General features: G+C 40.0%; 1 protein-coding gene across 1 annotated transcript; it reads right to left on the reverse strand.

Moving 5' to 3' along the window:
- Positions 1-17,423: 17,423 nt before the first annotated feature.
- On the reverse strand, positions 17,424-18,085 carry LOC108653320 (uncharacterized). Its single transcript, XM_089262334.1, has 2 exons — positions 18,070-18,085; positions 17,424-18,013 (listed from the first exon to the last, which is right to left on the reverse strand). Exon 2 carries the CDS (start codon positions 17,985-17,987, stop codon positions 17,448-17,450), a length of 540 nt encoding a protein of 179 aa, XP_089118460.1. The 5' UTR covers positions 17,988-18,013; positions 18,070-18,085; the 3' UTR covers positions 17,424-17,447.
- Positions 18,086-21,032: the final 2,947 nt, after the last annotated feature.

Genomic DNA, 21,032 nt, shown 5'->3' on the forward strand with positions numbered 1-21,032 from the left:
CGCTATCAACTCTATCAGCTCTCTCCTGCTTAGGGTATTTAGTATTCGCTTTGCTGCACTCATTTATTGCGCTCGTCTGAGCTTCTCTTTTTTTCTTGTGCTGTCTGCTGTGGCATGTTATGTGACTGCGATTTGAATTCAATCAAAATGAGACACACACACACACATGTACACACATACACACACAGAAGCTTCCACTCATATGAAGAAAAAAGCAATGCCGCTAAATTGGCCGCTGGCTTTTTATGTTTCCTGTGACGATTCTTTGTTTATTAAACTAGCAATTTCTACTTTTATTTCACAATTTAAATGCCCCCGCTACACACACACACACACACACACGAGGGGGCATGGGCCAGACTAGCTAGACATGTCAGAAATGAATACATGAACTCTGTTGACCGCCGCCGTCGCCGCCGCCGTCGCCGTCGCCGCAGCAGAGATCGAGATTTATGTGCGCATGCGCTTTCCGTGGTCCGCATTTCGCAGTACGGCGTGATCTGTTCAAACTGCGTCGACTGCGCCGCCAATTGACGTTAATTTATGGCATTGGCATGCACCACTCGCCAGGCCCAGCCAGGCCTAACAAGCCCCCAAAATGCAGCCAGCCCCAAGGAGACCCAGGCCAAACAGAACAGCATCAACAGAAACAAAAAGCAAAACTTTATGAACTGCTTATGAGTATTTATTTTTATAGAAATAATCAGAAAGGCAGCCAAATTTATGGCTCACATGCTAAAAAGCCTTCGGGGCCAAAAGACACAAAGGTGAGGCTGACTCAATGCACAAATCGGGCCGAAATAAATGTGTGCGCGCTCTGCTGGCTAAAAGGACTCTCTGGCTTATCACAACTTGGCTAAATGCGCTGACATGTTTAATTTTCGGGCGTGCTCGATAAGAAATGCGCTGGCTGTCAAAGCAACGATCGTTATGCAAAACGAGGGTCGTTTAAGCAGTAGCAGCAAAGGAAGTGATGAAATGAGGAAGTAATGTATTTAAGTATTTGTGGTTTGTTTTTATATGTAAATGAGATTTTTTTAATGTTGTTTTTTCGGTTAGCATTATATTGTGTCGAACTTAAAATAAGTTGAATGAGATTGTTAATTCAATAGATGAGTTTATCTTGTGCCCTAAGATTCATTTTCTCAACCCTCGTCTGTTCCACTTCTCCCAGCCATTGCTTCATCTTTTAGTCTTTCAATATTGTTTGCAGTTCTCAAACATAATTTTCCACCCTATAAAATTTATATTTAAACCTAATTTATTAAGCAATTTCTTAGAAAATTAATTTTATTCAGCCACAAATCAAAAGTCTCTTAAGCAACCCTCGCTGTTAATTTCCCTAGCACCTGTCCAGAAAAAAAATGTAAATTGTTATTCAACTGGCTACCAGCCACTGCACCACCCTGGACCACCCAGCAGCCGCATTAATGGTCAGACGAATGTCGATTTAAGCTCAAACCTTAAATTCCGATTATCTGAAATTCCGTATTATCATTCGAAACGACTTTTGCAGTCAGGTAATGCATTTTTTTGCTTTTGCCTTTGCCAGCCGACTCGTTAATTGAAAACGAAAGGAGTTTAAAGTGTTTTTGATATGCGCCAACAACAAGCGGCAGTAGTCGTTATTTTTTTTATGTGTGAGCTGTCCACTTTGCAATGGATATGGCGACAATAAACGCCATCAATTGCCTGCTTTGCATATGTGCCAATTGTGGGCATTGAGGCGGGTAGGAGGTGGCTGTAGTGGGCGGAGGCGTGGCAGTTACTGCGGCAGTGTCACATAAATATAAATGCAGACATAAAGGCATTTGATAAGGCGGCAAAGCAACTAAATTTCCACCACGCGTTTTGCGCGCGTTTTGTACGCGTTTTTTATTGGGCATACGCAAGCGGCAGATGTGTGTTCGGCTGTTATTGTTGTTGTTGCTCTTGCAGTTGCTGTTGCCGCTGCCCCTTATCTGAGATGCAACAACTGTCGATTTTTTCAATCTAGACAGTAAAATTACATGCAAATCCAATTAAGTTGTTAACTCAACGCTGGATACCGCGACTTTTGGCTCGTTTGCTTTTTTTTTGCATTTTGTTTGCAATTTATTTTAATTTTTTGTTTCACATTGTATTATCTTTGTGTGTGTGTTTGTTTGTTTATGCTTAAGCTCTTTGGGGTCAGTGTGGTGCACTCTTTGTGTTTTTAATGAGCAAGTGCCGAGGCGTCCACCAAGCTAGCTGGCTCCCAAAAGTGTTGGCGTTTGTGGCTCTCTGGCCATTGACCAGTTGTGATTAAATCGAAATCGCTGTCGCTGCATTCTTTGTTTCACTGTGGCCAATTACTCGTTTATTTACAATGCATAGAGCCAAAAGCCCAAACGCCATTTGTTGCCGCTTTAATTTAGTTTTTCGCTTTTTCGCTGCTCGTTTTATTTATTTTTGATTTCGATTCGTTTTTCGGCCTTTATCGCATATCTGCGAACCACTTATAATTGGCAATTTAAAGCTGGCCACAAGAGTGCATATTTAAATCAATTGACCACAATGCGACTATAAGCTGCAAAGCTAGCCGATTAAATGCGGCACACAATGAGACTAGCTTAAACTGAAAGCTCAACCCGACTTTATTTATTGAGATAGTGGAGTGGGTAGAGAGAAGAGATAGAGCAGATATGCAATTAATTTAATGCTATTAATCTCATGTGGACCTTAGCCTTAGGTAATAGAAGGGAGGATAAAATATTTAGCAAAAAACATAGGGAACAAAACTTAGAATCAATCAAATGTATAAAATATTAAATGAGCTTTAATGAGCTTCTAAAAATTTGTAGAGTCTATTTTTATAACACTGATTGAATGTCTTAGGCTTTTAAACGCGTGATAGATCTTTAAGCACATAAAGTAATTTAACTTTAAAGAGCTTTCCGCATTTTTGAGACTTAATAAGGCTTTCTACTTCATCTACATACGCTGTCTCTATAATGTCATCAATAAGTTTTCTGGAAATCGGCAAACTTCTAACTTTATTTGTTTTTAATTAATTTTAATCATATTCAATAAGCTTTAATGAATTTTAATAGCTGTACTTCTACATATACATATTTTTGCTCATAAATTCTTTGTTAATCAATTTCATAATCTGGACTGATGATAAATTTAAGCGCCTAATGAAGCCAGTGTCATTGAGTCATTGAAACCGCGTAAACTAACACAAGCTAGAGCCTTATTTATGCCCACGACTCGGTTGCCATTGCAGGACACGCCCTGGCCATTAACAAAATGCCTGCCTACAGACGTGCATACATAGAAATGGATATACATACATACATATATATAGACATACATATATATAGACATATGTGTGTGCTCACCCGTGGCTGTAGTTGGTAATCCAATGTTGCGGCTGCACTATAATTGAATTCACATAACTAATGATCCATAAGCAAGTCGTTGTCAGCAATTAGAAGGCACACATGCACACACACACGCATACGCACACACACAGACACACAGACACTCAGATTAAAGGGGCATGGAATGCATTGCAATTGCGTTAAATGCACAAATTTATGAGAATTTAAACAGTGATTTTCACGCTTTAATTACCCAGCTGCAGCGCAACAGTCCGACGACTATAACCGACTAATAATAGTAGTGCCCTCTCTATAGGCCGGTTGCCATAGACGAAACGCGGCATTCACGCATGCGCCCGGACCGGAGCGTTGACTGGATCTCTGTTTCAGCTTCAGCTTCTGCTGGTTCGGTCTTCCTGGCCGCGGGCGGAGCTCGGCTGCGGCTACCTTTCCCAAAAACAACAACAACTATAAAGCGCAAATGGAACGCGAAACTGCAACTGTGCAACTTCTGCTTCAACAGCGGCTGCTGCTGCTGCTGCTTCTGCTGCTGCGTTTGCCGTTCACAAATTTCATTTGGCCTCGCGGCACTTTTGGCTTTAATTTATTGCAGTTTTGTCGGCTTCACAGAGTATTTTCTTTTTCTGTTTTTTTTCTCTTCTTTTATGTTTTTTTTTTTTTTTTTCTTTTTAATATGCTGGTAAGTAGTTGCTGTTATAGATTACAGATCTCAGCTGGGGGCGGCGGAGATCGTTCACATTTTTATTTAGATTTTACAACACTGCACAACCGCGCTTTAGTTCTGCACGCTTTGAGCTTTGTTTTCGCACTGCCAAACGTTGTCGGCGTTTGCGCAGTCGCCGCCGCCGTCGCAGTCGCTGCTGCACTTGCTGCTGCTGCAGCTGACGTCGCAGCGCGCAGCAACAAGTTTTCGGGATCGGGAATGGGAATAGAGGATGAGAGCTACTTCTGCTGCTGCTGTTGCTGCCGCTGCCACTGCCGTGCTGCTCCGGCTGCATTGGAAATGTTCAAGTTCTTTTACTCGCCGCGCAGGTTTTTTTTTTCTTCATTTTCTTTTTCTTCATCAGGTTGAAATTGAACTTGGAATGCGCATGGAGCTGGCTAAAGGGAGCGTTGCCATATGACAAAATATTGGCGAACGCGACTCGTTTATGATTATTTTAAAGTCTTTGTTATCGACCTATTTAACTCAGTAAACAGACTTGCAATAATCATAATAATAATACTAATAGCAATATGCCCGACTTGAGCGCATAAAGGTTTCGAGCAGGCTTGAACCGGTAATGCGGCTGTCAGCTTAGCCCCAGACTCGGTCCGTACTCTATAGGCCTGGCCACTTTGCGGCTATCTGATGTACGATGCGCACCTTGACGCATCATATTTCATATGCAATTTTCACGGCCCAGACATCTCCACTCACCATGCAGAGAGACACTAATAGGGGGCCCCATCTGGATGTTTGGCCGCTGAGCCCTCGGCTCAAAGGCAAATGCGCTCATTAAAATTACAAGCTTTTATGCCATATAATTTAATTGATTTTCAAGCACCTTTACTGAGGCGAGGCTGTGACTCGATTTTAGAGTTTGGCACGCAACGGCAGTTATGCTATTAGATAAATGATAGTGTTAATCATCGTCAGCCCAGCAACAGTCAGCTTTCAGCTTTCAGCTTTCAGCTTCCATCTTCCAGCTTGCAGCATCGACTTGAGTGAAGCCATAAAAAATGTGGCTGCCATTTGGCTACACACAGATCATCGTAATCATTTTCTTGTATTTTATTATGTAAGTAATTAAGCCATAATCGTAAAATACCGTTGTTTTCTCATTTAAATTAACATACTAAACGCCGTAGGCTGTCTCGCTTAGCCAACAAACTGGAGCAACTGCAACTGTTAACGGTCCTACCCAGCTCGCCAACCTGCTAGTCGCCTGTGGCCATCCATCGTCTACGTCCTCGTCACAGATCTTGGCGACAACAACGACAACAACTACAGCAACAACAACTTGCTTCAGTTTATCGATAATGATGTGCCTGTGTATGGCTGCTGTCGCTGCTCAAACTGTGACTTTGAAAAATGCAACACCATCGACGGGTTCCGGCCAGAAATAAATTTTTAGCCAAACTAACTCAACTCGGATGGCTACTCTATCAGGGCAGGGCCCACGCCCTCTTTTAGTCAAGATTCACATTTGCTTATAACAATAATTAGCATAAATGTTTGACCATAGCCAGAACATTTAATAAACATCAAGGCATCCAACACATACATAACTTTGCCAGCTGCAGCTGCTGCTGCTGCTCCTGATGCTGCTCCTGAAGCTGCTGCTGCTGCTGCTGCTGCTCTTTCCCAGGCTACGCCTTCTGCTTTGCTCCTCCTTGCTGCTCAAATGCTGGGCATCAATTTAAATTGCTTTCTAATTTTACAAGCTGCAGCCTGTTGCACAATGTTTGGCCATTTATGGCCCGCTGCTCATTAGGCTGAAATGCTCCCCTGTGCGACCCGCCAGTGCCAACAGCAATTTTAATGGCCAATGCTCGGTGCGGTTCTATTGGCGACTTCTTTGGTGGCATGGCTGCCAATTTGCAGGTGCAACGGCCAGATCAAGCACAAACGCGCTATTACAAATTGCAAGCGGCTTTCAATTTGGCCTTTGCACACTTCCGGCTAATGGCCAGACAATGTTTTGCTACCAACTTCTATTTCTGTATACGTTCTTTTTTTTTAGGCATTCCATTTAACCAAATGGGTATTTAAGCTTCAGCTAATCTCTGACTATGAGAAGAAAGCATAAGCAATAGTTAATAGAAGTGTTTAGAGCACGTCTATTAAAGTAACTAAAGTATCGCTAAATGCAGAGAGAAAGAGAGAGGGAGAGAGAGAGGGAGACAGGAATAGAGAGTGAGAGTGAGAGAGAGAGGGAAAAAAGAGAGAGATTCATATCACCCATAGGAACGTCAACAGCAGACTTTACATTACTCAAAGTTTGCCAGCATTCCCTATGACATTAACATAGAATTAACAGAAATATTAAAAAACAAAATTCTACAATTTTCTTCTAATTCTAAAACTATCTCCTCTTGCAACTTGAACTATATAAGGACTCACAAATCCTTAGTTAACCCACATCTTTCATCATCATACCAAACATACCCAACATCAGTCATTACATAATTCAAACAACATAGAAATGTAAACTAACATCTGTTCATGCTCCACAGCAGACCTTACATTATTTAAGCCACATCAACATTACTTAACATACTCCCATTAATTCTAAAGTGCACTGTTATTCACTGAAAATGTGAAATATTTCAAGAGAATATTCCCAGATGCTTATCCTCTGCAACTTGAGCGATTTAAAGGCTCACAGCATTTCACTTAGCAAAAACATTTACAGCTCACCCAATTTTCTGCCTTTTTTAACAATTATTTTATTTTATACATATATAATTTTTTTTTTGGTTCCCAGCTCACCTGTAGCTGCAAAAAAGCTATGCATTCGTCACGTTTTTGTTGTTGTTGTTGTTGTTGCTGCTGCTGCGGCTTCTGCTGACGAGCTTGAATAAGAACGTGGCTTGAGCAGAGGGAAACGGATGGCTCGCTGGTTGGCTGGCTGGTTACGTGGTTAGTCGGTAGGTGCTTGCAGGTATTTTCATTTCTTTTATCGCACATTAAATTTACAAAAATAGTTTTAACACCTTTTAAGCTTACAAGCATGTGTTGGTCTGCTTTTCAGGCCTCGTTGGCAACCGGCGTTGATTTATCCTTACCCTGGCGTACATGATCTTTGCTGCTAGACATGCGCTGACCATGGCTAACAGCAACAACAAAGACAACAACGAAGACGACATGATTCGTACATAATCCAGCCATTATTTCTGCTCCACCTCTGCTCCGTGGCCGTTCCTTGACTCCGGTTCCCCCAGTCTCTCCCAGTCTCATCCTCATCCTGCTGCAAGCTGTGGCTCTGCGGCTGCGGCTGCGGCTGCGGCTCTGGTTGCGGCTGTCGACTTATCGCAAAAATTGCGTCAAGATGTTTTAATGCGGCCCGTCTGCAGCGCATTTTGCGGCTATAAAAATGAAAGCAACCTTTAGACAGAGCTCTGTAGCTGCAGAGCTTGGTGCGAGGAACATCCTTTTTAATTTAAAACATTATCGTAAATTCTCTGGCAATTATACGAGTTGTTCAAACGCTGCTTCCTTTGGCCAAAATAAACGCTACGTCTTCTTCTTCATCATTTCGCATTGTCCGCAGTCACAACACATGTCGCCCATTCCTATCCCAGTTGCTGTGGCTGTTGCTGTTGCAGTTGCAGTTGCAGCTAATGCTAATGAATTGCATTTGCCTGCTGGCGTGTTGCCCGCAGATTAGCGCACTTCTTTGCTCTTCACACGGCCAAGGTGCAGCCAGCGCCTGTATCGTGCATAGCTCTTACGCGTTTTGACTAACTAGACAGCGCATATCTTATCGCCGAGCTCTGTCGACACGTCGTTTGGCCCAAAAGATATCACCATTTCAGCTTGTGCGTGCATTGTTGTTATAAGTCAGGGCCACAGTCACAGCCCCAGTCTTCCCAGTCTCCCCAATCTCATCGTTGCCTCTGAGCATAAATCGACAGCTGCTTTCGTTATAATCGCACGCTCAGCATTTAGTTCCATAAGCCCCAATGTGCATATGTGTACACATGTCTGTTCATGCTCTGAAGTATTCTACACGACTATAAATGGAATTAAGTTTTTATAAAGTGACAGGTTATGGTAGTTCCAAGGAAGTGTGCGGATGCAATATGGGAATGTAGCAAAGGGATGTATGTATATTGTATAAAATGATATAGGATATTTCTAGTCATGTGTGCTTTTCTACGAGATCCTCTGAACCCTTCGAGGGACTGATATTTCAATAATTCCAAGTCCTTAATTAGCTCTACTTCTTAAGAGAACTATAGAACAGAAGAGACTGCTGTTTATGTCACTCAATAATGAAACACAATTTATTCGGCATTTATATAATATAGAGTTAATGCACTGTTCATATCTGTCTTTATATCTATCTCCCTATCCTTCACTATGCCCATTTCACAGTCTGTCTCTCCCTCTGCGTCTCTATCTAGCAAGCAGAACTGAAGAAGTTCATTAAAATTGTCTACATGTATGTAACAGTATTCATTTTGCATTGGTATTTGAGTAAAACGATGCTAGAATGAGAGGAGAGAGAGCTCCCATCGGTCACTTAGAACTCAGCAGCAGCGATCTCTACCTGTCGTCGGGCTAAGCATTTGAGAGCCACTTTGACTTTGAGTGAAAGCAGCCCTATATAAAGGGCAGCAGCTGCAGCATTTCTTCAGTCGCCCAGGCCAAGGGGTCGATCGTGCAGTGCAGAAAAGTGGAGTGAAGTGTGCGATCGTTCTAGGAAGCATTAAAGACTTGGAAGAAATACTGAGAGTAAATACTAAGAGGAAATACTGAGAGCAAATCCTGAGAGGAAATAATTAGAGGAAATATTTACAGGGAATACTTGGAAAAAGCATTTGAAGGAAATATTAGAGGGATGACTTAGAGAAAACACTTGGAGGGAAAACTTGAAGGACAGCTCTTATAGCTTATCGACGCCTTCAGAGAGATTATTTCCCCATTTTCAATGAGTTCTGTGTATAAAAATTATTATATATTCTTTAGAATTTATAACAATACAAACAATAAAATAAAATCAACTGTATTTAAAAATTTGATCAACTTCTACAACCAATTCAATTCATTGCTAATCAGTATCAGTTAAACAAAGTATTTCCCATTTTGTTTTACCTTCTCAGTTTATTTCTAATTTATATAAACTTTTTCTCAACTATAGCAACAAAAGCAATAAAGCAATTAAACCGCATTGGGTTTCGGTTAAGCAAAAAGTTCACAGCTTGCTCCGTTGCCAACAACATCCTTTGGATCCCGACAGATAACCAACCGTCTAGTGCCTTGTATCCTTCCAATTTCAATATGTAAATGCTGCATTGTCTGCATATTTTACGAACTGCAAAGTAGACAAGTTTTGTTTTAAAACTGTCAACGCGAACCGTTTGGCACGCCTACCAAAAAAAAGTAAAATAAAAAGGAAAATAAAAATAAAACCGAAAGAAAAAGGTTCGCCAATGATACAAATAGAAAAGTAAAGGAGCAGGCGCAAATCCTTGTGCTGTAAAAGAAAGAAAAAACCTAATAAAATAAATTGTTTCAATGCACGGCAAGTAATCCGCTTTGCTGGCGCTCATTCCTTGCGGTTTAAGATTTATGCACTGAAAAGTCGCTTTCCATTGCGTTTGCTTTCTTTGCCTTTGGTCCCCTTTCGTCCCCTTTCGTTGTCATGGTGGAAAGTGAAAGGGGTGGCCATAAATTAGCTACGCGGAATGTCCTGCTGCTGCTGCTGACTATCTGCCTCTCTCTCTTTCTCTCACTCAAACTCTCTGCGACTCGAGCAGTGGCACTTAAACACAGTTAATTCCACAGAAGTTGGGCAATTTTTTTCGTCAGCCTCGCCTTACCTTTCGAGCACATTTTCAATTAAAGTGTTGAAAAATTTAAAGTCGCGCAGTAAACAAACAAAAAATCAGACGGAGAAACACATGACAAATTAGCTTGCTAATGAGCTGAGACATAAATCTTGACATGCTTTTGGCACACACTCCAGCAGCGAGCGAACAATGGAGCTGGAACTGGAGTTGGAGCTGGAGCTGGAGCCTTGCCCTCCCCCCTAAGATGTCTTGTACACGTGTCAAGGCAAACATGAAAGCCAGGCAGAGGCATTAATGCTTCATTACAAGGACTTGCTCCCGCTCCTGCTCCTGCTGCTGTCGCTCGGCGCCGTTGCTGTTGCTGTTGTTGTGTAAGCCGAGCCATTATTAAAATGAACTGTTAATACAAAGACAGCGCAACGCTTGATTTAACTGCACAACAACCAGGGCTGGCAACCAAATTGAATTGAATTTTAAATTAAGAAATCAAGCCAAACGTTTTGCATTGCCTAAAAATCATTTCAATGGAGGAATGTTGCAGGTAAAAGAAATGGAAAATGCTTCATTAGAGAAGCAAATGTTTTCGATGGAAGCAAAGGTGAAATATAATTAATTATAACATGTAAAGTCTAAGAGTAATTAGCTTGATAATTTGTTAAATTAAACAATGAATCAAAAATATTCCATAGAGGATTGAAAATCTGTATTGATTCTTATTCGAAGCATAAACTTTACATTATAATTCAAGCTCTTTCTCAAAGCATATTTCACTTTCTTGCCAATCATGTCATAAATTCTTATCATACATAACGTCCATTCGGCCAAGTCTATTGGAGCTGCCATCTATTACCATTTCACATCACTTCACATTGCTAAGCTACAAATCAAAAGCAAAAATCTGTTCAACCCGAAAAGCTTGTAAATATTTAAAAGGCCTCTTTTCTGCTGCATAAATAGCTCAAGCAGCTGTTGAAAATAATAAAATATACAACAACAAAAAAAAAAGAAGAAGTATGTATATTTAAATGCTCATAAATTTGCGATGCGGATTTAGGTTATTAAACTGTAATAAAAGCAGCAGAGTCACAAAATCAGTGCCTGCTTCTAGGCGCACATATATAACGCTCGCTCATCGCCCCCGCTCCTCGACTGGGCTTCAGCTGCCATAATACTCCAAGTTAACTGTTAAAGCCCCATTGGTTAGCCCATTCCAGTGCGTATTATTAGCATAATAAAAATACAAGCACACACATACACATTCAACACACACACACACATACACATACACCCGCACACACCCTCTGTGCAATGATGAGGGCTAAGCCAGCAGCGATTTGGGCTCTGGAATATTGCCGGACACCAGAGAGCACTGCGTGGACAATATAATTTTATGGCCACACTTTTATTGTGGCAAAGTGTCTTGAGCTTTGAGCTTCTCCGAGGCCAACACCATCATGACCATCATAATCGCCAGCATTATACCCGTAGGGTAGGCGCTGAAAGCCAGCCTGGCATAACATTTAAATATTATGACCATGCATTGCCCCATAAATGATATAGCAAATAATCTGTTCATGCCTTCGCTTCCAATTCCCACCTATTCCCATTTTTGCATTTTTGCTAAAAATTGCTATTAAAATATCATATGCACCTGGCGTCGACTTTCAAGTGCAGCCGCACTTTTATTAAATGCCGGCTCCGACCACAAATTTGTACATACATATATCTGTATATGTGTACATATATGTTCCGTTGCCGGTTCGCACCTGGTTGCAGGTGCCAGCAGGCAGTAGCCAGCAGCAGCTGCTGCCGCATAAAATGGAGAGAGTGTGCGAGTGTGTGGCAACAGCTAGAGCTGAGCTCGTGTCTGGCAAAGGATTCATGGGCAAGCGATAGTTGAGCTTTTGATATATATTTATGAAGTCCATATATTTTACATATTTATATACCTAATATTTATGCTTAGATATATTATATTATTATTATAAATTATTATATATTAATTTTATTGCTACATCATATTTTATTTTATAAGTATATGCTTCTTATTCGAAATCTTTTGTTTCACTATTGGCAAACGCAGTTCATACGATGCATAAAATAAAATACTTGCATTATTTTAGTCTGAGAAATCTTTTACACTGACTCAATATTCAGGTAAATTATCATGTATATTAGCTGTTTTATTTAAAAAGCTTGCAGCAAATACAATGCCGTCTTATACGCAGTAAATTTAGAGAGCTAAATTAAAATTCTTTAAAAATACTTACAAACGAAAGAAATACTTAATTGAAAAATTATATTCAAGCAAGCGAAAAAATGAATAAAAATACATTCAATTTTCGTATTAAATAAATATTTGCCCTTCTGATAATTATCAAAATTAAAATTTATACGTATCATTCTGCGACCTTTTCGTAATAATTACTTCCCTTGAAAGTAAACAAGTCAAAAAAAAAAATAAAAGAAGTACATATAATTTTCATAATGAAATTAGAAATAAACAAAAAAAACAAATCATTGCTTTAAAATTATTTATTATTCTGCCAATAATCATAATTAAAACTGAAATATATTTTCTGGCAAGTTTTTCATAATAAATACCTCACTTAAAAATAACAAACAAATCAATCAAAATAAACAAATATATTTTTCACCTATTCAACATTTGGCATATGTCGTGTCACGGTGTCAGCTCTAATGCAGCATTCCATTTGCGCTTGTTTTAATTAAATATTCCATTTGCCTAAACCAAAACCGAAACGCGCAGTTTGCCTTGGCGCTATGTCTAGTCCGTGTGGGTGTGTTTGGCTAGTGCATAAATTCAGAGCCGGACAGCGGTCAAATGGCCAGAACTGCGTTACCTGTGCTACCTGCACTACCTGTGTGGCCTGTGCATATCCTGACATCAGCTGTAGCCTCCATGCTGCATGTTTGCATTAAGGATTATGTGCGACTGCTCATGGCCGCATTTGCGGACGCACAATCACAACTGAAGTTACCAACTGCCAGAACACCCAGCCCACACCCTGCACACCCTCCGCCTGCTTGATTAACACGTGCTTCTGCGGTCAGACAACTTTAAGGTTTAAAGTGCACCTGACAATATTTTATATTATTTTTTTTTTTTACCCTTTTTTGCTATGCACGTTTGAATTTCAATTAGCCGTAAAACAACATTTGGTGCGTTTGTCGCGAATTCATTTAAAATGCATTGCGACCAAGTAATGAACCACAAACATTTTACAACTGAATAAATAATTTCCACATTAATTGCACGTATTTATTGTAAGCCCTTAATTGCGCATATATAACCATTTACAATTTTTTTTTTTTAATACTCAGTATAAACATCCCAGAAGTGACCAAAAAATCAACTAATTAAAGAGGACAGCCAACTAATTACATTCGGCTATTTATTTAATTTATTATTAAATGATTTTAAATATAAATAAACTCGTTTGAAATTTAAATCTTGATTTTAGAATAAAAAAAAATAAATAAATAAATAAAAAAAGAGAAAATATTGTGAAAAACAACTATCAAAAGAAATCATTTATATTAAACAATTATAATTATTTATTTATTATATTCCAACCATTTTTAATAAATAATAATATAATTTAAATATTTGTATGATTATTTACTAATATATATATTTATAGAAAATTAGCAAAAATTTATATGTATATTATTATTTATTTATAAATTTTATTAATTATCCCATTATATTTCCATTACATTCAGCTCAAAATTTCTTTCCCCCCATTTTATCATTCGCCCAGCCAGATTTAATTTTCACTAATAAAATGTATAATTTTTTGGGCAAAAGGTTTTTTGGAAGCACGTTTATGCCATAAATCATTTATCTATGAAATTCAACACCCATACACGCCCAATTTTCGTTAGTCCAATGAGGCCGAAGCCATAATTAATGAATTCAAAATCCTATTACATTACAAATCATTAAAATTCAATGGAGACGAACATAAATTTCGTGACATTCACTTTACGCACAATTTTTAATGAAAATGTCAAAAGAAAAGGCAAAGAATGAAAATGTTGAAAAAACGACAAAACTTTCCTGCCTCCACAATGGCAACATGCAAAGCAGCGGCGAACCTGCGTAGCTGATGATGATAATGGCGACTGGTGGCAGCCAACGGAAGCGGAAGTAATGCCAAATAAGAAAATGGCAGCGGCAGCCGCAGCGGCAACAGCAACAAAGAGAAATGGAGAAGGCGTCAACATATAATAATAATAATAATAATGCCATCATCAATGCCAAACAAGCAACGGAAAACTCAATCCGAAGTATCGACAAACGGGCAAGTTGAAGTTGGAGATGGAGTTGGAGTTGGAGGGGGTGGCAGTTAGTGGAGCAATGTGAGGGCAGCAACAAATGATGGAAGATGCTTTAAATTAACAAGCAAATGCAAATAAGCCGCAGCCAACGAAAAAAAGAAGAATGAAGCAGCAACGCACTTTGACAGCAATCCGAAGATTGGATGCCCTTAAAATCTATAATTTTATATATTAGTAGAACTAGAAACTTGTCAGGGTTGAAAATGAAGACCGGCCCAGGCGAAATTGAAAATCTTGCAGTACATAAACTCATTGATTGATCAGAATAAATTAAGAAAAATATTTAAAAAAAAAAAATACACAAGAAGCAATATCTAACTGATTTTTTACTCTTGTAAATTACTAAATATTTAAATTTTTTAGTCATGTTTTAGTATTTTTAATATATTAATATATTTTAAATCTCGCAATCGTATTTACTTGTTTCCTCACACAACAGAAATACCCTTTTCGAAGGGTATAAATAGATGGAAATAAATTAGATAAAGGCAAAAGGCAACAAACGCACGGGACTACGCACAGGACAACGCCGCGAGGCGATGCGCAGCACGCGCTGGGATTATAGCATACAAGCAGGACAAAGCTACAGCAGCAGGAAACAACAATAGCCAAAGCCAAACGCAAAAAGGACAACGCGCCCTCTGGCCAAAAAAAAGAGAATGGAAATACATCTACTCGCATTTCCTTTTGTATTGAAGCAGAAGATTTTGCTGGTTCGTTAAATATACAAAAACCATTTTTGCTGGTGGCCAAGTCGAATGTCAATAAGTTAAGTGGGCATGGTCACGTTAAATGGCCCGCCCCCCTGTGTGACTGGCATGCCAAAAGTAGCAGAAGAAGCTGAAGACTTTGTGTGTGCGTGTGATAAATATGATTAAAACATATTCCGAGGCGCGTTGATAAATGTGCAAAGTTTTCTCTTTTGGCCCGGCTTAAAGCACAGTTGGCAGCTGGCTGGATATATAAAGCAGATGCCGATATAAATCCAATTTAGTAGCTACCATAAAAGTGGCAGCGGCAGTGGCGAGGTCTATTCAACTATTTGCATGATAAAAATCTTTCATCAAGCCAAAGCCCGGCCAAGCCATGCCAGAAACAATCTCAGCTGCTGTCTTCGTCGCAGCTTCCCGCCCACCCAGCACCTCCCTTCCGACATCCAGCGCCATGATTTCTGCATAATTCGACGATTGCAGCGTGAAGCGGCGGCGGCTTTGGCCTTTGTGTGGTAAACACCTAAAGTAGTAAACTGGGATTTAAGCACACACACACACACACACACACACACACACACACACCTACAATAATACATATACACACGCTTACACACCAACAAACTCACCTACGTGTCTATAAAAATTTTACGTCGTTGGCAAGGACAAAAACTTTTACCAGCTCTTTGCCAAAGGCAACAGCCAATGCTCAAGTTGTTAAGAGAACGAGAATGGGGGCTGGGGAGCCTTGGTAAGGATATCACCGTTATACAGGATATGCCTTTTATTGCTTGGCAAGCATGGGAAATTGTGCTGCCTGCATACATACATAAATTCTCAGCTAGAGTCTGCAGAAGCAAAAACCCAATAGGGACATTACCCCCTGCTACGACTACTAGAAGAATCTATAGAATATGTAAAATACTTTTCAAAAAGATTAAAATTTTTGCAATTTTAATACGACAACGCAGGCCAACAACAATAGAAGGTGAAGTAGCATACACACACACACACATGCACACTCGCACACTCGCCGGAGTAGACAAAGTCTCTGAGCAAACAACAAAATTTAAAAGTTATGAGCAGGCGGGCGAGGTTTTCAACTGCGTTTGGGTCTCTTCTGTTTGCTCTGTAATTGTTTTTCGAAAAACTTTTATAAGCAGCTGTGTTTATAGCCAAAACTCTGCTCTTTGCCAAAGATTTCCACTTTTCGTTTTATTTTGTGCTCCAAATGGTCGAGTGCCATCTATTTTTATAGATAAACGATAAACGTTTAGTCATAGATACATTTTGTTTAGGTTGCTCAATTGGGTAACAAGTGAATTGGGCAAACACTGCTTTAAGCAAATCGAAATTTGATTCATTTAAGTAGCTTTACTATGAAGTTTCGGTCTAACAATATATAATAAGCCTTCACTACCCTATCAAGGTCCGTATAGGTATATAGCTTATCAGCCCCTTTGGCTTTGTTATGTATTTTTAAACCTTTTTTCACTCTCAATTCAACAATTATTTACTTGTTCAATTGTCGAATAAATACCATACCTTTACCAGTTCCTCTAGAAAACCTTTTCACTTATTACATTCGTTGTTATTCGTAGAGATATGCATTCTTGGCTCAGTTACCTCAAGATTAACTTGGCTTCAAAAACAAACGCTCATTAGTTCCTCTTGAGAACTTTCTCTCTTTGTAATTTTAAAACTTGTCGCTGCCCTAAATCATTCTTACCCTACTAAGCTCCTTGGTCACGCTTTCTCTACAGCTCGCAGCTTGGCCGAACTAATAACTCAGTCAGGCGTTGTCCTGCGTTTCAAATCCGCTTAGGTTCATGAATTTTCAGCAATAGCGTCCACTTCCGCTGGAGCATCCGCTTATTAAGCAGCCCGCGCGAGCACCTTGGCAACTGCCAGTTGGTTGCCTAGCTTATGACCAGCCCAAAAAATATATATTTATACATATATATGAAGGTGGCCAAAAGAAGACGTTAGCTGGCAGCATACAAAGAAATGGAGCTGGCCTCCTGCCCCAACTCCTGGACTTGGCATTTAAGATAAATGATCGCCTGCCAACAATGCGCACAAAGAAGAGTCACAAAAACTTTGGTCACGTTCCTGCTATTTGGCGGCGCAGGCATATGCTACAATGGGGGTGGTTACCATGCTAAGGGGAATGGCTGGGCGGTCGGCTATATGAGGTGGAGGGGGAGGGGCTGGGGCAACGTCTAGGTTGCATTCTACCTTGCCGCAATTTTAATATGAAGCACAAGGTTTTAAAATTCAAGACACATGCAGAAGCTTAAACGTTTTAGAAATCTATTTTTCAAAATGCCAACTCCGGACAGTTGGTAAAGAGGTGGGAGAGGCACGGCATGGCATGGCACATGTGTGCGTGCAAATTGCCAAACGTTGCGCGCATTTAATTGAAACGTCTGCATGGCTCCGGCATAGGGAGCGAGGCGAAGTGAAAGTGTTTTCGGCCAACTATGGGAAGAAGCAAACACTTTTATTAGAACAGAAACGTTGCCAAATAAATGCTTATGGGCAGCAGCAAACCGTACAGGATATACAGCTCAATTTTCGAAGCCGGCATCTGCTGCATTTGGTCGAGCGCCTGTTGTGCTGCCTTCAATTTGGTACAGTGTTCATAGAGTATCAACGTGTGCCATATGATCGTGTGCTCCACCCACTGTACGTGCTCCAACTGCTGGTAGAAGTCGTAGAAAGTAAGCAGCTGCATCTGCTCATAAATATCGGACAGCACTGTTGGCGGTATATGCGTGTTCATTTTGTCAATCACACTGACATCCAACTGGGGCAGCTGCAGCTCATTGATCAGCGCCTCACAAGCGACCAGCGACTCCAGTTTGGCCATGCCCTGCAAGCGTTCAAGCACCTGACGCATCGACTGCTCCTCCTCGCTGGGCAAAATGCCAGTGGAAGCATCCAGCGACTGCAGCGCTTGGCCATAGCTGCCACGACAGATGGAGGCGACTATCCCATTGGCCACTCTTCGCTGGTTGGGTGTTAGCGTGTGTGAAAAGGGCATTGGTTAACGAAGGTCAGTTATGCTCACTAGAATATGAAAATTTTCAGGCTAAGCTGATAAGCTTTTGTATTTCTATAATTACCGCATGTATCGTGTAAGCTAAATTCTTAGGTCTGTTTTTTTTTTTTTTTTTTATTATTATTATTATGTATTTTCCATATTATTAATATGCTTTTTTAAGTCTGATGACTTTTTCAAGTCAGCTTGGTTACGTTTAATGCCTAGCAACGTAGGCATGTTTAAAATTACCTTTCTCTAAGCTGCTGTTAAACAAACTGCTGATGATCAGCTGCTGTTATGAACACTGCTGTTAAACTCTGCCACTGCAATCACACACTATCTCTCTCTCTCATTGTGTTTAAATTTCCCAGCTAAGCTGAAATTAATTATGCACAGCTTATGCACACTGTTAAATGTTTCGCTGTTAAATTTACTTCTGTAAAGAGCTGTTCAGCCCAGCAATTGTATTCATTATGTTAGTATTTCCCAACGAAAGCTTGCATTAAAGCTCTTTGCTCCCCACTTTGTTATTATTTCCATTCTTTATATTTTTTTTCCTCTCATATCAACTACTGTGTTAAAGTTGAAAACGTGCCCCAAACTTGACACTGCCTTGCTATGCTTGATGAGGGCAGGCGCGGCTGGCTCCCGGCTACAGGGCCCCATAAATCGCGCCACATATGGGCGACATTACAAGTGGCTGACGTCTGTGCGCCCAATTCAAATGGAAATCAAAGTGGGCGTTCATGAGTTAAACACTCCAGCAATGGCGAGGGGCGGCCAGGTCCTCGGCAGGTCCTGGCAGGAAGTTGAAATGTGACAAAGTCGCTGGCAATGCGCGCACTTGTGGTTTACGACCTGAGCTTCAGCTCTTTTTTGCCCAGACTCAAGTGGGCCAGGGGGGTGGGTGGGCTATAAAATGGTGCAGCGTTTCCGCTTTTGACTGCCACATTGCTCAAAAATTTATTATTCTCGTCTAGATGAGTTCATTATTTTGCAGCATGTTCCGTATGGCATGTGGAATGTGGAATGTAAACTGTAGCAAGCAGAGTGAATGTCGAATGCGAAAACAATTTAATTTTATTGTTTTGCACATAAATTTTTTGGTTTGCCGTACGGCAGAATTATGCATTGTTTTTCACAATGGCTGGAAGACAAAGACGAAATAGAGAAAACTATTTTCTTCACATCGAACAACAAATGCCCTAACACACGTATACATTGTAAATTGGTTTTATTTATAGTTAAATAGATAAACCAAAAGAATTATTAAACATTAATTAAAATATAAATGATTAACAATTAAATATTTTGCAGAATAACATAACTAAAATACCAATAATGGGTATATTTAAAGCGATATACAATACTAACTGTATTTAAATGCAGACTTACCCACTAAAGGCAAATTATATCCCGCTATCTTCCTTCCTTTCTCTCTCCTTCTCTCTCTTTGTCTGTCATTAAAACAGTACTATTAAATAAGTTCGAAAAAGCACAAATAACACATTAAATGAAACCGATTTCACTTAGTTTTATTGATTTCTTCAATCTAGATGCTAAGACAATCCACAAATTCACACACAATTCATGCTAAACGCTTTAAAATCTTTGTATTTTAACTCACTCCAATTTCAAACTATTTTCTACACCCGCAACGCACATCCGACAACGCACTGATCAAAACAAAAGACGCGCACGTACTAAAAAAGCTTAATTCAAATCGCTCTCAGCTGCACACTCAACTCAGATAACGGGATCAAAAGTTTTTTCAGCCAATGACTTTCATTTACTTGACTTCTCCCTGCCAGAGCATGAGCAAGCACAATGCCTGCTCCCTATTGCTAGTAATTCACACATATAACGGGATCAAAAGTGCAAATAGTAAATAATGAACAAAAATGTCCATAATTTGCATAAAATGCGAGGACTTTTTATCTCTCTCTTTCTTTTTGTTTTCATCGGAGCAAATGATTTTTTACTTTATGCTACAGCTCAAATTCCCATTGCAAGTGTATTCAAGGGAAATTCCTTTAAAAATCTGAGACACTCACACATGTGTGATAGAGTGTGGGGAGTGATGAGTGGGTGGGTGGCACAAACCGTTGCCTGTTGGCCATATAATTGAGTCACGTTTGGCCGGGGCTTAAAGGCGCCTCTGTAAAATATTCAGATTTATGCCGCGTATCGGAAACATGTATATAGAATGGATATTTATATATGTATGTATGCGTAGATCCATATAAACAAATTGTTGTGAGAGTGTGTGCTGTGATTTATGTAAGCAATATTCCTGATTGCATATTAGCGTAGTCTGCGATTGAGACTCAACATTTTATGGCGCTTGTGCATGGAATAGACGTAGTTCGAATCTGATGAAAATTTGAGTTATTTTTTCATGTACATCATCAAGATATAGGAGCCACAGACTTTAAATTTTGTTGTATGGATGCGGGAAATAAGCAAAGATTCCGTAGTCAAGCAGTCTTTGACCTCTCTAGTTGAACTTAAACCGTCTAAGAAAATTTAACCACTGCTCTTATCACAGCACACGTTAAAACCACAAATAAACCCAAATAAACCTATTTTGTACGTTGTTATTAAAGTAATATGGACAAACGCTCTGTCTACCATTTCGGGCTACGTGTTTATAATGCCAATTCAAGTTTCGACAACCCTCACAGGAGCCCCCATCCACATGAACACACACAATCATCAATAAACAGAAACTAATACACGAACCGGAATCAAAATGCGTGCTGGCATCCCAAAAAAATAATGTTCCAATACACAGCTCCACAATAGCAAAAAAATTTAATTTATCTGTATCAGTTCCACGTGGAGCCAACTGAAACTCAGGGCAAACGGCAAACGGCAAACGGGAGGATTAGGCAGACGAAGCGGCTTGGCTGGAGGAACTGCAGTGCCGCATGCCGACACAGCTGGAGGAACACATGTTTCAACAAATTCATCTGCCATGTCACAATGCGCAACGGTATGCAGAATTTTTTGGGGTCCACCCCAATGCTATTGACATGGATATGG

Source organism: Drosophila navojoa, chromosome 5 (assembly GCF_054131105.1).
Source record: "Drosophila navojoa isolate 15081-1374.11 chromosome 5, UAZ_NAV_1.0, whole genome shotgun sequence".
Lineage (NCBI taxonomy): Eukaryota > Metazoa > Arthropoda > Insecta > Diptera > Drosophilidae > Drosophila > Drosophila navojoa.